At 45.2% G+C, this 17,314-nt stretch overlaps 1 protein-coding gene across 1 annotated transcript in view; it reads left to right on the top strand.

Moving 5' to 3' along the window:
• DNAH9 (dynein axonemal heavy chain 9) overlaps window positions 1–17,314 on the top strand; it is a 128,684-nt gene that overhangs the window by 43,528 nt on the left and 67,842 nt on the right. The window contains exons 17-21 of the mRNA XM_054083560.1: window positions 3,427–3,546; window positions 9,582–9,770; window positions 11,108–11,343; window positions 13,451–13,618; window positions 15,674–15,878. Coding sequence (XP_053939535.1) covers window positions 3,427–3,546; window positions 9,582–9,770; window positions 11,108–11,343; window positions 13,451–13,618; window positions 15,674–15,878 — 918 coding nt within the window. The remainder of the gene's footprint in view (window positions 1–3,426; window positions 3,547–9,581; window positions 9,771–11,107; window positions 11,344–13,450; window positions 13,619–15,673; window positions 15,879–17,314) is intronic.

A 17,314-nucleotide genomic window follows, 5' to 3' on the forward strand; every position in this document is an offset into this window, starting at 1 on the left:
ATAGCAAAGCTTGGAAACCAGCCCCGAGGGACCCTGCCAGCCCATCCTCAGACAGCAGCACAGCATCCCGTCACTCACTCACTGTTCTGCACGTCACTCCTAGGCTTGCAGCCACCACGTGTGCTCTGAAACCAGCGTTTACTTAAGGTGCTGTGGATCTGGGATCCCTCTGTGAGTGAAGGTTCCTCTGCTTTCGCACTGACACCGCTGTTTGTGCAGTATCCCCATGAATAACCACGGTGTGTTGTCAGCTGGGTTGGCAGATTTGTCTTGAAGTGACTTTGAGATGTGCACTTGGAGAGGGGCAGCACAGCCTCTCCAACTGAGCTCCTCCAAGTCCTCGTCTCTTCCACCAGCGCAGTGGCATGTTATAAAATGCAAAACTCTTTTGATGCCTCCTACAGCTTACTATTCTTAAAACGCTCCAACCCAAACCATTCCGTGATACGTTTCTATGCTTATAACACTTTTAAACTAAAAATATCAATAAAATCTCCCGAGCTCTCCTACAGCCCCTTCCCGCTGCGGACAGGCAGGCACAGCACCAGGATGGATTTAGGGATCTTTAGTCTCCAATTCTCCCGTCTCAGATGTGAAATGCTGGGGGAACTTTTTTCATGCCTTTATGGTGCTCTTCGCAAAGCTTTTAATGCCTGAGCTTTTCTTTTATCTTTTTTTTTTTTGTTTTAAGAAGTGAGGCTTTGTTAAAGAAAATGGCAATCATAGAATCATAGAATAGTTTGGGTTGGAAGGGACCTTAAAGATCAACTAGTTCCAACCCCCTGTCATGGGCAGGGACACCTCCCACTGGCTCAGGCTGCCCAAGGCCCATCCAACCTGGCCTTGGACACCTCCAGGGATGGGGCAGCCACAGCTTCCCTGGGCAAACTGGGCCAGTGTCTCACCACCCTCATGGTGAAGAAATTCTTCCTAATGTCTGGTCTAAATCTGCCCCTCTCCAGTTTATCCCCATTCCCCCTCATCCTGTCACCACAAGCCTTTATGAACAGTCCCTCTCCAGCTTTCTTGCAGCCCCTTCAGGTACTGGAAGGTCACTGTAATATCTCCTCAGAGCCTTCTCTTCTCCAGGCTGAACAACCCCAACTCTCTCAGCCTGTCCTCGTATGGAAGGTGCTCCAGCCCTCGGATCATCTTTGTAGCCTCCTCTGGACCCGTTCCAATCATTAGGGGCATTAGTGTTACTCCACTGGTGTACATTTGCAAAACTGACTGGTTTAAGTGATTTTTTTCTTCTATACATGGGTAGTGATACACTGCTTAGTCTGGGGGTGGATGTGGAGGTATGTCCTTGCATATCAAGCTGGGATATCTCGATACCTTGGCTGATGTGAGGCTGATTCATAGGTACTCACAGCTCAGCCCTGAGCTGTCACACACCCATTTTTAGTAATAATTGAGACTATTCTGATTGTCAAAAACTTTTCAGTATCATACCCTCTGCTTTGTCTCCCTGGGAAATAAGGTTGCTATGAATCTGGGAAGGGCAGATATGGGAGCAAGATGGATAGTCTCAGTTCACACAGATGTATTTGTGTGTCTGGCATCATACTGCAGGTATGATCAGTTCATAGTTCATAGATGTAGTTCATAGATTTTTACACTAGAAAGCTTCCCGGTGGAAAAGGACCCAAGGGGTGCTGGTCAACAGCCACTGAATGTGAGCCAGCAGTGGCGCAGGTGGCCAAGAAGGCCAGCAGCATCCCGGCTTGGATCAGCCATGGAGTGGCCAGCAGGAGCAGGGATGGGATCATCCTCCTGGAATCGGTGCTGGTGAGGCCACACCTTGAATCCTGGGTTCAGTTTGGGCCTCTCCCTACAAGAAGGACATTGAGGGTCTGAAGCACATCTGGACAAGTGGAATGGAGCTGTAAAGGATCTGGAGCACAGGGGTTATGGGAGCGGCTGAGAGAATTGGGGCTGTTTAGTCTGAAGAAGAGGAGGCTGAGGGGAAACCTCATCGCTCTCTGCAGCTTCCAGAATGTAGGCTGTGGTGAGGTTGGTGTTGGTCTCTTCTCCCAAGTAACAAGCGATAGGATGAGAGAAAAATGGCCTCCAGTTGCACCAGGGAAGGCTTAGACTGGGTATTAGGAAAAATTTCTTTACTGGAAGAGTGATGAAGCCCTGGCAGAGGCTGCCCAGGGATTCCCCATCCCTGGAGGGTGTTAAAAAAATGTGTGGCCCTGGCACTTTGGGATGTGGATTAATAGGCACAGTGGGGTTGTGTTGATGGTTGGACTGGATGATCTTAGAGGTCAACCTTAATAATTCCATGATTCTGTGATTCTGTAAGATCATGCTTGTGTAGTGGCATTTTATGTGTACGAGCATATGTTCATACATCTATTCATAGACATGTAGAGACAGAAACTTTTTGTGTTATTAATTCCAAGGCAGGTCAAGGGGAGTCTGCTTTATGTTTTCCGTTATCCTGGAGACCTGTATATATCCCTAATATAATCCTTTTTCATTTTCAGATTTGTTTCTAGTGCATTAAAGTGATTTACATGCAGTTTATCCTTGAGCTGTTTACAGTGGATGCTGATAAAATCAATTATTACTTCTCTTATCAGAAGTGAAACTCGCCAGGTGCTTGTGGTAACTGTTGCTTTGTTTCAGATCAGAGTGTGCACAGCTCTGTCCAAGGAAAGGGCTCTTTTTCTCCAGGTAGTTTTGGCCCTCTCTGCCCCTTCCCAGCCTCAAAGCACTTTGCAGGTGACCTGCTCAGGAGGTGGTCTCACCTCGGGCTGGTTGGGCTCCTCGGGAGGAGCATCCCACGGCATATGCTCAGGTGGCTTTAGGAGCAGAGCAACTTTATTGACTCCTTTATCAGGGCGTGCAGAGATAGGATGAGGTGGAATAGTTTTAAAGTCGAAAGAGGGGTGGTTTAGATTAGACATTAGAAAGAAGTTCTTCGTGATGAGGGTGGGGAAGCCCTGGCCCAGGTTGCCCAGAGTAGTGGTGGCTGCCCCATCCCTGGAGGTGTTCAAGGCCAGGTTGGATGGGGCTTGGAGCCCCTGATCCAGTGGGAGGTATCCCTGTCTGTTTCAGGGGGTTGGAACTGGATGGGTTTTCAGATCCCTTCCAACCAAACCTTTCCGTGATTCTGCTTGGCTATTGGAACCTCCTTTTCCAGTTTAAATTCGCACCAGAGCAGAGCCACAAAATAATTAGGGTTTTGCCTCTGCCCTGAGTCGAATATGGGAGCAACAGCTGTGTAAAACAGCGCAGCACATCACTGCTCTGCAGTGGTTCCTGATGCCGCAGCACCTCGGGTGCCAGCCTGGGCAGCAGGAGTTGTGGTGGGGCTCGGCCAGCCTTGCCTGCAGGATGAATCATCTCTTGAAAGATGTTTTCTTTAAAACTGTGCTGTTATTTTCTCTTTTTTATTTTGTTTTTCCTGTGCAGCGCCTCAATGAGAACCTGAGAAAGCTCACAACCAAGTTTGAGAAGGCCACTTCAGACAAACTCAAATGTCAGCAAGAAGCTGAAGCTACAGCGTGTACCATCGTTCTTGCAAATCGACTGGTGAGTGTCAGCAGATGCAACTCTGATGGCATGAATAGGAGGTATCAGGTGCTGCTGAGATGCAAACCATGTGCACACAGTACGTTACATCCTCTAATCTTTTCAGAATACATTTCCTGCACTGCAACAAGCTCCAGTAATGAAAATGATTTTGCACTGGCTGTTTTCATACATCAGGGTAAGCGCTGCTCATATTTAAACAGAGTGGCTATACTCTCTTTACAGCTCTCGTCTCCTTTTTGTTAGTTAATTTGTGATCAAGTCCTGTTAGGCCAAAACTATAAGGCACAATAATCATATCATAAAAACAAAGACAGGAAGATGCTAGGAGCTTTGCAGCTTTGAAATGACAAATTGTTAGTAGTGAAAAGCTCTAAAAAAACCCAGCGCCTGTCCCTTTTATTAGCAGTCCGCTGGTGTGCATTGCAGTCTGTTGTATCTTCAGAATATGCAGCTCTGAGTCCTCAGGAGGTGTAACGATTTTGTCACTCCTTCACAGATAAGAGACTGAGAGATAACAGCTTCTGCTCACACTATCCTGTTAGCTGCATCCCCAGCTGCATCCCCAGCTCACAGCCAGAGCTGTAATTTCCCTTAATGCTTTGTATTTTGGTTTGTGCACTGGGTGTTAGCTTGGAACGAACCTCCAGAGGAGGAAACAGGGCTGTGGCAGATCATTCTGTGCTGAGCTCTGTCCTGGAAGGTGGTAGAGTTGGAGCTGGTTCTAGCAGCTAATTTTGCTGACTCGAGCCTAACTTGCACGTGTAGGGAGCATTGACATTGTCTCACTAGACTTGCAGGGAGGATGCAGGTAAAGGTACGGAATTCCATGAGTACAGACTTACACAGTGCACTCCCGTATTGCTTCTTGGTGTGTAAAGTACCTACTTCAGCCTGTTTTGGGTGTGTGTGCAACTCAGCACGTGGCTCCTGGCTCTGAGCTGGCAAAACTCACTCAATCACATGCAGCCTGGTCTTGTTCTAGCGCTGAAAGGAAGTCTGCTGTGCTGCCCTTGCTCCCAGGAGCAGTGGAGATGGTGGGTTCAAACCAGCCCTTCTTCCCCAGAGCAACAGAGTGGGTGGATTCGAACCACTCTCTTCCCCAGGAGACTGTTTCCATACCTCTAGGAAAGCGTCCTGCCCAGTCTGCACATATTCAGGGGTGGAGGTTGATCTCAGTCTGTTTTGCTAAAGCTGCTTCTGCTGGTAGGGCTGCTGGCAGCTAAGTCAGAATACAAAGGTATTTGTAGAAGTGGTGCTGGATGCAGGTTTCTCTGTTTTACCGGATCCTGGGTGTGTTGGGCTGTAATCTCTGTGTGTAGTATTTATTTGTATCTATCTCAGTGTAGCCAGAGATGAGAACGGTAGCCAAATGGTTAAGCTTTTTCTTTGGAACATGGTGAGTGTGCTCACTTCTCTATTTTTCTTCATTTCATACTCTCAAGCCTTCTTGGGTGACCTTCAGCAAATTACTTTAGCCTGGAGTTTCAGAGCTGTTTGGATTTCAGGGAGTTTGCGTGGGGGGTAGCAAAAAGGCTGCATTTCTTGGGGTATCGAAGTGCTCCCAAAAACTGCGTGGTTCACCTGCTGCACGTTGAAGGATTGAGAAACTTGGCAAAAACCCTTTTGTCTTTGATCTCTGTGTGCCTCCTTTGGAGAAGAGGAGTGCAGCGCTGACTGCTGTCGCGCAGGCGGCTGCTTTGCAGACAAACGCAATCAGGACTGTATGCGCTCAGGTAGAAGGGGTCAAAGACAAACAGCAGGTAAATACCTTCCTTAGATCTTTCTTACACAACCGCCAAAGGAGTTCTATTCTTTCATGTTCTTGAGGTTAAATCTCACTGAATGCTTCCAAAGCCTTTAATTAAAGCTCTTTTTTGTTTGAAAGAGCTGTTGATGTTTCTGGGGAGATTTTGCAGGATGAGTATTCCCTTGTGTCTTTCCACAGCCTAACAAAATCCTGTTTAACGTGTAATGTGGAGGTAGATTGCGGCTCTTGTAGGAGTCAGGAAACACAAAATGCAAGAAGAAAATGTTTCATGAAAAAGAAACATAGAAATAATAGTTTCACTTCTCTTCGCAGAAAGAAATATGTGTGTGTTTAAGCTTATATTTCACCTCGATGAGTACCACTATAACAAACAGAACATGATTTCTTAAAGGTGTGCGTGCTTAGCGTGTGAAATCTTGATTTAAAACAGGACTCTTCATTCAGATCCAACTGTGGTATTGTGATAAGGCAAAATTATGGGGAATTGTAGGTAGGTTTTGGTTTAGCTATATTAACAAAATGGTTTAAAATTTGTTTTCAATTGTTAAATTTAAAAAACCAAAATGAGAAAATATTTTGAAAAGATAGATTGTTGCTGGTGATGTCTGTTCCTATGTGATTTTTAATTGGAATGGAGTTTTAGAAAACTTTCTGTGGTTGCAGTCAAGGGTTCTGTGATGATGTCTGCCCCGTCCATGGTCCGATAGCACAGACTCTTCTTTTGGGGAAAGAAACGGTGTAGAGACAGATGTGACAGAAGCCGATAAAAGCAAGAGATGAATACAGAATCATTGTTTGCTGTCCCTCTTTATCAAAGAGCTAAAGGTTATCAAATGAGATGGCTTTTAATTTGCTACTTGCTAAATAAAAAATAACTCTAATGACTTCTAGAACCTGAGCAGGACAACAGCTGGAATTTCTTTGAGATACAAAAACTTGCAGTAGTGTGTGACCTATGCGAAGGAGAAAAGACTTCTAGGAAGTAAGTGGATAACAAACAACCACAAGAAAATAATTAGGAGTATTTAGAGAGTCCACAAGTATTGAATATTCCTTGGTCTTAGAGTCTGTGGGAGCAGTCTGAGGATGGATCGCAAGGAGGCTGTGGAGGAAGGAGCTATAGATACGTCATCGATGAAAATCACGAAGGAAAGATGGAGGAAGTGGATTTCTATGCGTTGTTACTGGAGTTGAGATTAGGATAATTTAGGTATGATCCTTAAAAGTAACCAATAGCTTAAAACCAGTGCTTTGCCTCTTTTTCGGATATGCAACTACGTATTTATAACATTGTTTGTCTCCAAACCGGGAGCACATTGCCAGCACCTATGAGGACCACTTGCATCTATTTGTTCAGGCTTCGCCCTAAATGTTGCTTAGCACTAAGAAAGGCAGGTGTGGTCCTCATAATCTCATGAGTAGGCTTTCTAGCAAGGCTAAGGAATATCAGCATGGGCTGAGGTCAGCAAAAGGCACTGAGGAAAGCTTCTCTGCAGCTTTCTGAGTAGGATGGTGGTTCACATCAGAGTAACTCGGGTGCAATAGGTTTAGGGGCAGCTCTGAGGTTGAATGGGGCAAAGAAAACCTGGAACTGCTCTTGGAAAGAGTCAGACTGCCCAGAAGACAGTTTTTACTGATTCAAAGGGGCAGATTTGTCGAGGCACAAAAGCCATCAGAGGTACTGTGGGTGTCTGCTAGTTCTTCTGTTCATTAGAATACTCATAAACGATCTGGATGAGATGGTATGGAAGCAGGTCACCCAGTTTCTCAGCAATAAAAGACACAGTAGTGATTGAGACTGTCCATGAGAACTGTAAAAACCGTATCAAGTGATGGAAATATGAAATGACAAGTAGATACTTGTAAAATAATGTTCTTACTTCACACGCCCTATAAGTGATGATGCGCCAGTTATAATCATTCAGAAATGAAATGATGGAATTAAGAGTTCTGTGAGTATGTGAGCTCTATGCTCCCAGAGGCAAAAAGCCTCTCGACAAACCAAAAAACCACGCTGCAATTGAATAGTAAGGTTTATTATTATCAAAACAGAGAAAAATCACAATCTTGCTATACAAATGCATTCTAAATAAATCTTGAATGTGCAGCTGTACCTCCACACCCTCTGTTGTACCTCAAAGGATGGAGTAGAATGGGAAATGATGCAGAGAAGGTAATGATAAAAAGAAACTGGATAATAAAGGTTGCATCATTTGGTAAAGATAAAGATTGCAAGGAAAATCAAAGGGCTTCTTCTGTGTGAGGAATTATTGAACAGGCTACAGCTCGTCAACCTCAAAAGGAGACAGCAGAGAAAGTATCAAGGGCTTGGAATCATGGAGAAGGTGATGCAAGCGTCATTGTTCACTGTTTTTCCACTGTGTGAACAGGTTTTAGCAATTGAAAAGGTCAGATAGCACAAAAAAAAGGATGTACTTTTATTTTTACAGAAAGCATAGCTAAACTGTGTATCTCCTGGCCACGGGATGCTGTAGATGCCAAAAAGTTGGTTGGTATCCATGGCAGCTTACACTCTGCCATGGAGGATTTTTTCCCTCATGACTATTTAGCACAAAGATATAAGCTCTGTTTCAGGAAGTCCTTAAACCTCCAGTTGGGGGAAGCTGGGAAATTGTGTCAAGAGCTATTACCAGGTGCTCATTTCTGGCCTTCCTAAGTCTGCTACGGGCTGCTGCCAGCAGACCAGATGCCGAGGAGGTGGACCTTGGGTCTGGCCTGGTAGAGCTGTTCCTGTGGTTTTGTATTTCAAAGGGGAACTGGATCAACTCCTTTTGCTTAGTTGAGCACAGCACATTCCCTAGAAAATACTGGCTGTTTATAAAAGCATCAGGAGGTACACAGGAGGGTGAAAGGAGAGCTGTTTGAGCTGGAGGACAGGAATAAACTGGCCAGAAGTAAATTTGTGATGGAAATTAGAAGGTGGCTCCTAATCCTTAGAAAGTAGCAAGATTCTCCTAGGAATAGGACTTGGTCAAGTTGGAATGTGTGACACTGGAATCCTGTGAGGATCTGAAGGTGATGTCTTCCTATTCCAGGGGCCTGTGTTCTGTACCTGTTGAAGATGGCCAAATAACTCAGTTTAGAGGGATGAGATATTCAAGGTGTTCATAAGGTCTATCACGGGGATTTGTGGTAGAGCTGCTCCTGTTTAACCTTTAACAGGGACCTGAGACAAGGAGGTGTATTAGTCACATTTGGGGAGTGTTGCTAACGAGAAGGCTATAGAGGAATATATAATAAAAATGAGAAATACAGGAAATAACACTAAGCTCATGTGGACTGTGAACTGAAGAAGAAAAATAGAAAGTGCTGGTTGGCCCTGGAGCAGAGGCCTGTGAGTAGATGGGATGCATACATTACAGGGATGTTTCCAGAGCAGCTTGACAACAGGAGAGTGAGTGGAACCTGACCATAAGGCATTCTTGATAATGCCATAAGCCATTCTTGATATCAAATCCATGAGGCCAACTCGAAACTGGTTTGGCTGTTTTTGGCTTGTGAATCTGAAGGATGCATTCCGTTCATATTCCTGAGCTGTGTTTCTCAGTTAATAGAGCTAAAGTTTTGTTATGTCAGGTTGTCTCTTATAATCTCAAGACTTCAGGAATGAAAGGCCAATGGTACCCTGAAAAGTACCAGTAGTCAAAGAAGTTGTCCATGTGTGTAGAGATAATGTATTTTACGAGGAGATACTGTACCCTGTTCAAAGCCTGAGTATGGGATGCTCGGGAAAAACGCCCATCAGAAAGTGTTTTCTGGATCTGTGCAGAAAAGGACTTAAAGGAAAGAAAAATGTAGGCACAAGGGGATTGTGATCAAAATCCAATCTACCTGGGGGATTATAAATCATGTGAAATAGTTGAAGGTTGTGGCTGTTGGATAGCAGCTCTGAATGTAACGAGGTGTGAATGTGTGGCATTAAGGTAATTAACAGCTGATGGGCTGCCTCAGAAATCCTTAATGCAGATGTCTTTATGTGAATGCCTGCTGGGGAAGGGATGGATCCTTCCTTGGTGATTTCAGAGGAGTTGTGGAGCAGACAGCTGAAATTTGACTGCAGGACCGGTATTTCACTGAATGGGACAGGCAGAGGTTTGCAAAGTAGTCATTGAATATTTCCCATCGCTAGGTTTTAAACTTTAGCAGCTGAAATGACAATTGATGTCAGGTATGGACAGGGCCGGATCCTGAGCTATTGCTTAAAGAACTACTGTGATGCTCAATTTGACTTGGGAAATTGTAGGTTGGGGGACTCGCCTCTGAGAACGTGAGATGGGCTGAAGCTGTGAAGGACTTCAAGCGGCAACAGAGCACCTTATGTGGAGATGTCTTGCTGATCACGGCCTTCATCTCCTACCTGGGGTACTTCACCAAGAAATATCGTCATGACCTCCTGGATGGAATCTGGAAGCCTTATTTGCACCAACTAAAAGTAAGCCGTGTTTTCCCATTGTTACTGGAATTAACATGGCCATATATTCTAACATCCATAGGGATTCCCCAATGAGGGCATCACCCAAATGAGGAGCATCCCTGTGTTCCCACCAAGTTGCACTGAGGAGCAAGATGTAGCCACACTTGATTTACTCCTCTCTGGGAAAGGTATTGTGGTGTCCATTCTCCATGCAAATGACCTGATTCTTCCAAGTACAGAGAAAAATCCGTGATGCCGCAACCCGAACATGGAGCCCAGAGCCAATGCTGTGCAGTTTCAACCAAGAGTTAGGGATATCCTAGGAGGAGAGACGTATATGGAGAAGGGATTGCTTGAAGCAGACAGAGCTCACTGCTGCTAGCTCTCCGTTAGGCTTGGAAAAATTCCAGATGCTTCTTCATGCTGGACACAAGCTCTGTTCACACTGGCTGTGCTTCTTGGCTGGTTTCACCCATGTCTTGCTGTTTGAACCAGATGGAGCCTGTCGTGCTTCAGACTTGTTTAATATCTTGCTAATTTTTACCAGGTCCTCTCATGCATCGTAACTGCAACTGTTCTGTCTCCTGCAGGACTGAGATTTTACGCGTCAGTATAGTAACTGGATGTTATAAATCCTGCTGGAATGCCAAGAATCTTTTAAATAAGGTCACAACTGGGCACTGATGCCCAAACCATAATGCTGAGAAAATCAGCAAGTTCCTAAGGATGAGAGAGGGAAAAAAGAATTCTGTGTTTCTTAATAGTAAGACAAAATTTTAATTAAGAAAGGTAATATTGTTCCAAAAATGACCTGACTCTGTGTAGAAATCTCTGCAGGCAAAAATCTTCAGGATGCTTGCATAGTTTGTGTTCATTCACAGCAGGACTGGGAAACAATACTAGATAAAAACTGTCCTGTAGAATAGGGAACCACTGTGAAGTATTACTTTGCAGTTTTTAATTGAGCTAACTTGAAGTATTTTCCTTTCTCGTCTCTGGGGTAGATTGCAACTCATAATCATAGAATCATGGAATGGTTTGTGTTGGATGGGACCTCAAAGATTATCCAGTTCAACCCCTGTGCTGTGGGCAGGGACACCTCCCACTGGATCAGGGGCTCAAAGCTCCATCCAACCTGGCCTGGAACCCCTCCAGGGATGGGGCAGCTTCTCTGGGCAACCTGGGCCAGGGCCTCCCCACCCTCACAGCAAAACATTTCTTCCTGAGATCTCATCTCAATCTCCTCTCTTTCAGCTTAAAACCATTCCCCCTCCTCCTATCACTTGTTCTCCATGATAAGAGATACTTGCTGTGTGTTGTTGACACACTAAGAAGCATTTCTCCTTTCTTCCTAGGTGCCAATCCCTGTAACCCCCTCCCTTGATCCTCTGAGAATGCTGACTGATGACGCTGATGTAGCAGCTTGGCAGAACGAGGGCCTCCCTGCTGATCGGATGTCTACCGAAAATGCCACCATCCTCACCAACTGTGAGCGTTGGCCCCTCATGGTGGATCCTCAGCTGCAGGGCATCAAATGGATCAAAACAAAATATGGTGAAGACCTTCGAGTGATCCGAATTGGGCAGAAGGGGTAAGCGCCGACCTTATCACATAATAAATCCTTTTAATGTTTATCTGTATTTCACGAACAGCTTATATTTACTGCAACCATCTGAGCCAATTTCAGTGAGGAAAACCCTCAACTATATCTGTGCATTAGCTGCTTATTTCTTACCGAAAATGATAAGAGATTTCTTGTTAAATAGAGGGGCTGTTACCATAGAAACAAGCCTGAGCTACATATAGGCCTACAGCATCCTCTGTTGGGCTGGTCTTATGTGTCATGTCCTGACTCGGTTTCACCCAGGAGGGAGACTGGGACTTCCTACATCTTGGAAGAATAGAGAGGGCCTGGGCACGGAGAATGAAGCTGCCAGGAGGGTTGCCATACCCTGAAGACCAGCTGGGTTAACTCACTGCCATTCTGGTGTCAGCTATAGGATGTTCTCATTGCAGCATCCCTGCATTAATCTCGCTAAATCTTTCATGTGAAGGCTTTTCTACTCCTGCTGCTCATCTTTGGTCAGTGCACAGACTGGTCTTCTGCTATCTCAGTTTGTACCTATTTCTAGTGAGGAGTCCCGAGTTGATTGGAGTCTAATTCCTGCTTGAGAATGAATGCTGAGATTACTTAATACAGAGCAAAGCACTGGCCACAGGCAAGAGGGACCCAAGCTTGGTCCTTCCGAATTCATGCAGGTTTGGAGATATCTTGGGGTTGCCCATGTTGTTTTGCTGGTGCCTCCTCTGCTTTCCTTATAGAAAATAACGACAACTTATATTTGATCTCCTGTGGGATGAAAATACAACTAATTTTTCATTAGAGCAAATTTCTCTTTCCTGACCAACCTGGTCACCGTGCTTTGCAGTTGTTCGAAGCAGTCTGTGTAAAAGTAAGAATCCAAAAGAGGCACCTAAATACAAATCTCCAGGATGGAACAAGAGGAACAGACCCTGTAACATGCAGATGCTGCCACTAGAGCTGTGCAAACACGGCATGTTACTCCCCCTTCCTCCCTGGCCACACACCAGGCTGACGGGTGCTCTAAGGGGAGTTTAATGTCTTGCCATGATGTCTCAGGGCCATTGGCTAAGGATATCATTCATTGCCCCATTACAGTAAATAAGGAAGTGTTTCATCATCTAAAAAGTGGTGCTTCTTTGCTTTCAGCTGCTTTCAAAGCCCCATCTGACCTGGCCTTGAACACCTCCAGGGATAGAGCAGCCACAACTGAGCTGATGTTTGACTGGAAAGTGTATTCAAAAGTTTAAGCTCTAAACCGACACCCCTCTCCTTCGGGCAAGGGCCATTTGAGCAGTGTTGGGGTCAGCTGCTGTCATTCTCTCTGTCTCTTTCTTTGCATAAAATACTGCTGGATTGAGAAAAATGGGCGCGGCTGATTAAGGATGAGGTTTGCATTGTGTTAACTGGTTCCTTTAAAGGTCGGGCCTAAACTTCACTCTGAAATTCTTGTCTTAGAACTTTCTATCACCTCTTGAGGTCCCAAGCTCTCTACCTTAGACAAGGAACTTAAATTTTAGCCAGTGGAGTTAGCTGGAGTGATTCAGTGATGGTTTAATAGTGATGGCTTAACAGCACCCAGGGTTTTCTCATCACCTGCCCAGGTCCCTTGTCTCCTTTTTGCAGAGAAGTTAGTTTTGTGAAGTGCAGAATAAGCCTGAAGGAGAGAACACAAGCATTTGACCCTGCCCTTCCTGGTTCAAAGCATCCCAGTGCAGAGCATTCACGGTTCACAGTTAGGCACTGAGCAAAGGGGGACAATTCCCTCATGAGGGAAGAAGGCATCTTAAATGTGACCCTAAACCCCTGGCAAAATGGAGATGAAACCTGCTCTACGTCCCTGCTTTTATGCAAGATAAACTGCATCAGTGGGTTCTGGAGGAAACAAAGTGTTAGCTGTCCTGTCTTTGTTCCCTAATGTCCGTGCTCTTTTCTTGGGAAACAAGGCTACGCAGTTATTATTGCTTGCTCTTGGGAGGCCTGAGACCTGATTCTCTTTGTTGGATAACCAAGATTCTGCAAGTGCCACCTTCTACACCATATGTTAACACCATCTTACCCCTCTTTCTCTCTTGCACCCCTCCGTTCCCCTCGCAGCCTCCTTGCTGCAAAGCAGCACGGCCAGCCTCACCGTGGCCGGTACCAATGCTGTTTCCCACAGGTATTTGGACACGATGGAACGAGCTCTGGCTGCAGGAGAACTGGTTTTGATTGAAAACCTAGAGGAATCCGTGGATCCAGTTTTGGGGCCATTACTGGGGCGAGAAACCATCAAGAAAGGAAGGTGAGTTTCAGGGAGGTTTAATGGCATGCGCGAATGGGTTTTTTGTACTGTTGTGCTTTCTGTTCCTGACCTCACATTGTGCCCATTCCTATACGGCAGCACTAATGTCCTGCCTTCAGTGAGGCATTTGAAATCCGGCGATCGCAGGTAATTCCATCATAAGATGGCTTTGAAATAAACCTAGGCTTTTCATTTCACTGGGCGGCATCATTCAAACCTCATGTAAAAGAGAGGTTTGCGTAGTGACCTTGGGGTCTGTACTTGGCTATCCTGACACTGAATTATTACCGAAATAGCTGTTGCTGTTGTGAAGGCATTTAACCTTGGATTTTAGCAAACACTCCACACTGCTTAGGCATACTGCTACAGGTTTAAGCATTAAGAATATATAAGTGTTTCTTAATGAGTTTTTCATGGCAGCTACTCGTCACCCTCCAGTGCAGAGGAGGTCGGTGAAAGGGACAGCAAGGAAGTTCACTTTTTCCTTCTTTCTCTATTTAAGTGAAATAAGCACATACGTAGTGTCTGCTCAAATAATTGCGATAATTAAAACCTCATGCTCAGCGCTGAACTTGATTCGGGGACTCTTTCAGTGTTGTTTCACTGGCTTTTGCAGAGTGGAGTCTTTGGCCTTTAGAAGCATGTGTGTTGTTTGGGCTTTTAAAAGTCTCTGCCACCAACAGCTTCTCCTCACGGGATCCTGGCGTGGGCTGGATTCTGCACCTGTTTTTTTTCACAGTGCAGTCCTGGTTTTGGCTTCGTACAGTAAATAACAAAAAGTCTGTCAAGCTCTAAGTTTCACATTCCTTAAGTCCCTTAAGGATCATAGAATTATAGAATCACCAGGTTGGAAAGGACCCACTGGATCATCCTAGGGTGATGTAGACTGTTGGGAAAAATGGGCAGTCTGGAAAGCTTGCAGGGGGAAACGTCATGAGAAGGGTGGCTGGTGGTGAGTTCAGTTGCAGGATGGAAGAGCAGGATCATTTCAGAGGGAATAACAGTTCCAGGTGAAAGGGATAGGAATGACTGAAAGTGGAGACGGGGATACAGTAAAGCTGATGGGCTCCTGAGTCCCCTGCAGTGAAAAGCTCAGCCCACCCACCTTTAGGGACTGTACATCTCTGCTCTTGAAATTCCCTTTATGATCACGTCTTTCCTAAGAAAGGGAACAATAAGTCATAAATAAAATCCACGGGTTTCATGTTTTCCGGGACACGAGCCTATACCTGTAGCACTGGAACAAGGGTTTTGAAGTCGAGGTTCTTGGCAGTACTTCTAGGTGCTGGTGTGAGCTCCATGCACTGTGCGAGCTCTCTCTGCCTTCATCTCGGAGTCGTAAAAGCAATTAAGGGGTCCAAGAGGACACCTAGTGAGCTGATGTGTGACTGGAACGCGTGTTTGAATTCCCCTGATGACACCACTGTTCCTGGAGCAGTCCAGCTGCATCCCTGAAGGCATTTCCAGTTTCTTTTCTCCCCTGCTTCCCATTGGTTTTGTTAAACTTGGGTTTAAAGTATAAATTTTATGCTACAAATTTTAGGCATGATATCAGAAATGCAAACCAGGAGGAAGTTGGGTTTTCCTGAGTGATGTTACCTCCCAGGAATGGCAGCCAAGTGCCCCCCAAACCTGGCTTTACTGCTCAAGCTCATTGTGCCCACAGACTTGGCCTGGCCTGAACCAGCAGGCAATTTTAGCTGTGTCTAACTAAAATCTCGATGCTGAGAGGCTTTTCCTCTGTGTAAGGCCAGCTTTAAGCAGAATTTGACCTCTGTAAAAAGCAAAGTGGGATTCCTGGTTGAACTGGCCATCCTGGTGCTCGAAACTGTGAGCATTCTCAAACAGAATCCGAAATTCAGGGGCAAGAGTCTAGGGGTTTTATCCTAAATCAGAAGTGTTTCAAGTGTGTCCAGTTTGGAATACATTTTGCTTTAATATCTGTGTGAAGAATGCAAAGTCCCATACTGGTAGATATCATTGACTGGTACCATCAGTTTAGGTGAAACCTCCCGGAAGAGGCTTGTGCTCATGTTCCTTTTGGTCTGTTTTCAGGTACATTAAGATTGGGGACAAGGAATGTGATTTCAACCCTGCTTTCCGCCTCATCCTCCACACAAAGCTGGCGAACCCTCATTTCCAACCTGAGCTGCAGGCACAGTGCACCCTCATCAACTTCACTGTCACGCGAGATGGTTTGGAGGACCAGTTGCTTGCAGCAGTGGTCAACATGGAGAGGCCTGACTTGGAGGAGCTCAAGGTCGGTACGACTACTACTAAAACAAAACAAATAGCATTTCACGGCTGGTTGTAGAGATTGCTGAGCTCGTCATAAAATCAAGAGATTTCCCTTGAATTGATAAACACTGAGGAAGTTTTCTTGATATTTTGGGAACACTTAAACTGCAATTCCTATTTTATTCTCAAAAAAATTGGGTAAGATTCTCTTCCTTGGAAATGCAAACAGGTCCTCATTATATCAGGTTTTTCTAGACTTCACAGATTTAATTTTGGAAATATTAATGTTACTTTATTTTCATCGAAACATGGAATGGTTTGGAAGGGATCTCAAAGCCCATCCAGCTCCAACCTCCCTGCTATGGGCAGGGACACCTCCCACTGGATCAGGTTGCTCCGAGCCCCATCCAACCTGGCCTTGAACACCTCCAGGGATGGGGCAGCCACCACTGCTCTGGGTAGCCTGGGCCATTGCCTCCCCATCCTCACAGCAAAACATTTCTTCCTAAGATCTCATCTCAGTCTCCCCTCTTTCAGCTGAAAACTGTTGTCCCTCATCCTATCCCTGCACTCCCTGATCCAGAGCCCCTCCCCAGCTTTCCTGCAGCCCCTTTCAGCACTGGGAGCTGCTCTGAGGTCTCCCCACAGCCTTCTCTTCTCCAGGCTGAACAACCCCAACTCTCTCAGCCTGTCTTTGTACAGGAGGTGTTGGAGCCCTTGGATCATCTCCACGGCTCTTAGACTTGAAATCCTTTGGCATTTATTGTACAGAATTCTCAGTGTAAATATTGTGAGGCTGGTAATGAAATTCTCCTGTTCTGTTTTTTCCTCCCACTTGTTTGCAACAGGCCAAAATGTTCTCCTTCTCTCTCTTTTAAAGTAAGTATGGCTTCAGTTTCAAGATAATTTTTTTGAAGAAAATCCTTTGTCTTAATGGCACTCTTAGCAATGTAACGAATATTTATAATACTAAATATTTACTGAGAGTGGGAATAGATGTACCGCTCGTGTTCAGTCAGGCCAGGCCAGCTTTGTTATAATCTTTTCATTTAATGAGTTTCTAAAGTACTTTAGCTCTGCAGCCTTAATGATGCATTTAGTTTTAACCAGACTCATGTGCTAACGAGCCAAAAGATGGCATCAAAAATACATAATGAACTGATTTAATGAGTAAGTCATGGCTGTCTCACTGGGATGGAGAGAGACCCAAAGCCCCGTGATCGGGCACCTCTCGCACACGCTCAGGAAACGCTACGAGCAGCTGCTTTCCTCTGTCAATTTACATGAAGGGGCTTATGGGGGGTGACTGCGATTAGCACAGTGGTGTCATTAACTGCTGTTATGTTAAGGACCGCTCCTCTTAGCCTCAGCGACATCACTGGTAATGGTTGCTGTCACAATAAGAAAGACAGATTCGATATCATGTGTGGTCAACAAATCCACAATTGGGCTCTGAAT

Source organism: Cuculus canorus, chromosome 18 (assembly GCF_017976375.1).
Source record: "Cuculus canorus isolate bCucCan1 chromosome 18, bCucCan1.pri, whole genome shotgun sequence".
NCBI lineage: Eukaryota > Metazoa > Chordata > Aves > Cuculiformes > Cuculidae > Cuculus > Cuculus canorus.